Below are 2,113 nucleotides of genomic sequence, written 5' to 3' on the forward strand. Positions count from 1 at the left end.
GGGGGGATAAGTCAGTCAGAGCTTGATTTTATGGGTTGAATCCAAATCAACTTTCATCCACAGAGACAAGAAACCAAGATTTCTGATGAAGTGTGATTGTTTTTAGATCCCATGGGTTTTCAGTGGCGACACGTCAACAAACATGGGTTTTAGTTTAATATTAACGGCATCCAGGAAATCAAAAGTATGTATGAACATCAGCACAGACAGGTCATGTCTTGGTGGGTTCTTGCTGTGTTTGGTCAAGTGCCAGTCTGTCCATTAACATCCTTAAAAACCCAAGATAAAACAGCCAAGATATTGTCCAACGAGACAACTAAAGTCAACCACTTAATCCTCCTGTGACTCGGCCATCTTGGCCCGATATTTGCCCGTCATCTCTTTTGGCAGCGGTACAGTCCCAGGACACGGCACCTGGCCTTCCACCTCGCAGATGCACTCCCTCAAACAGTACTTCTTTATGCCAAAGTTGGCTGGATTGGAGGTCTGCAACTTGGCCTGAGCCTCTTCTTGTAAGACGTGTCTGTTTACAGAAGTAATAAAACAAATACATCAGAAGACTGCCTTGATATTTAACTTATAAACAGCAGTTCATAAAACCTAGATTCTATTCAGGAGCTTCAGACCCCTTTTTTTCCCCCACTGTATCATCCCTATGACCCTGTGCACACATGGCACTGAAGTCCGTTATTGGATATCATTTGGATTTAGCACTAAACGAGAATAATTTCAATCACACGAAAAACACTCAGAGCCAACTTCTTGCAGGAAAAGCATCCGACACGGATGTCAGTTCAAGATCTTAACAGGACCCAAGTCGAGCACTTAAACAGGACTATTCTCCGACGCTAGTAAGCACTTTACCTACATTAAACATTATGTTTTATTACCTTTAATTTTAGGAGAGAAAATGCTATTTAAACTTGATGCTCTGTTGCCAAGAAACTACTTAAAATATTAGTCTAAAAGTTTATCTAGTTTTTTTTTTTACATTATTAAAGCACTACAAACCCCACTAACAGTAAATTAATCAAAAAATGTTACTTAATGAAGCATTATCTCCACAAACTTACTCTGGTTTGCCCAAAATCTTCTTAACATGCTGTGCGATTTGCTTGTAGTCCTTCCCCTCCACATCCACCAACACTTGTTCTCCCTCATCTGGACAGAGAGGCAGTCAACTTAAATCTCATAAAAAATAAAAAATAAATAAAACTTAAATTTCAAAAAATCAGAACAGGCCAGGTAGTCTACACACCCAGGAAGAACCTTAAGAAAGGCGACGGTGTCATGTTTCTGAACATCACTATTTGGACCCACGGGTTTTTAAACTGAATCTGGGGAATTTTGAAGAGCACAAACTTCCTGCAAAGCACACAAGAAAATTGATGAGAGAAAAAAAACAGTTCACACAGACTAGTTTTGGAGAGCAAAGTCGGTGCGTGCACGTTAGCTCTGTTTAGCATGTTAGCATTGCATTAACTTTTACATCAGAAATTGTGCACTCAGGAGCTCTTAAAATCAACAACTTTAAACACTCCGCAATCTGTGAGCCAGTTTTACGTGCTGAGTGTTATTCTTTAGTATTATGTGAATTTCGTTAAACTTTAATTTTGGGTCTCGCTGACCTTGCGCCGTCGCTGAGCTCTCCTATTGTGTTGTAATTCACCGACATGATCTTCACCCTGCTTTTAAAAACGATGTCACCCTTCTCGAGATACTCGAGGGTTCTTATGATCGGAAACCTCCCTATCATAGCCATTTTCAATGTTTTTATTTATCTCCTTTTGCCTGCTGCACCTCAGCTTGCACAAGAACACGAGATATGCAGTTGACGCGAAATGATGACGTCACGGCAGCCAAGAAGACCCAACGGGAAATGCAGTATTGTATTATCTTTTTTATAAAAAATAAATAAATAAAAGTATCCGTTATTTGGTGTCTTTGATTTTAAAATCTCCGGGATAAAATTTCTCACGAACTTTCTCATACTACTGGCTAAGTTCCACATTCATGCCAGCAAAGCTGCAAAACAAAAGCCAAATTTCATTGTTTTTAGGGCCTATCTGAACTGTTTTTTTGACTCACTGAAATTATGCACGAACTCTAAAGC

At 39.5% G+C, this 2,113-nt stretch overlaps 1 protein-coding gene across 1 annotated transcript; it reads right to left on the reverse strand.

The window, feature by feature from the left end:
- Positions 1-86: 86 nt before the first annotated feature.
- On the reverse strand, positions 87-1,838 carry mrps25 (mitochondrial ribosomal protein S25). Its single transcript, XM_014016019.1, has 4 exons — positions 1,629-1,838; positions 1,259-1,365; positions 1,074-1,161; positions 87-523 (listed from the first exon to the last, which is right to left on the reverse strand). Exons 1-4 carry the CDS (start codon positions 1,760-1,762, stop codon positions 331-333), a joined length of 522 nt encoding a protein of 173 aa, XP_013871473.1. The 5' UTR covers positions 1,763-1,838; the 3' UTR covers positions 87-330.
- Between the last annotated feature and the right edge of the window lie 275 nt (positions 1,839-2,113).

The sequence above is a fragment of the Austrofundulus limnaeus genome, unplaced genomic scaffold (genome assembly GCF_001266775.1).
Source record: "Austrofundulus limnaeus strain Quisiro unplaced genomic scaffold, Austrofundulus_limnaeus-1.0 Scaffold3, whole genome shotgun sequence".
Lineage (NCBI taxonomy): Eukaryota > Metazoa > Chordata > Actinopteri > Cyprinodontiformes > Rivulidae > Austrofundulus > Austrofundulus limnaeus.

What these genes read in the sequence shown, in the direction of transcription:
- mrps25 (XM_014016019.1), bottom strand. Translation starts at nt 1,762, where the DNA reads ATGGCTATGATAGGGAGGTTTCCGATCATAAGAACCCTCGAGTATCTC. An exon ending in GAGCTCAGCGACGGCGCAAG is followed by an intron (nt 1,366 to 1,628) that starts GTCAGCGAGACC and finishes TGTGCTTTGCAG; the next exon opens with GAAGTTTGTGCTCTTCAAAA. An exon ending in AAGATTTTGGGCAAACCAGA is followed by an intron (nt 524 to 1,073) that starts GTAAGTTTGTGG and finishes TTCTGTAAACAG; the next exon opens with ACACGTCTTACAAGAAGAGG.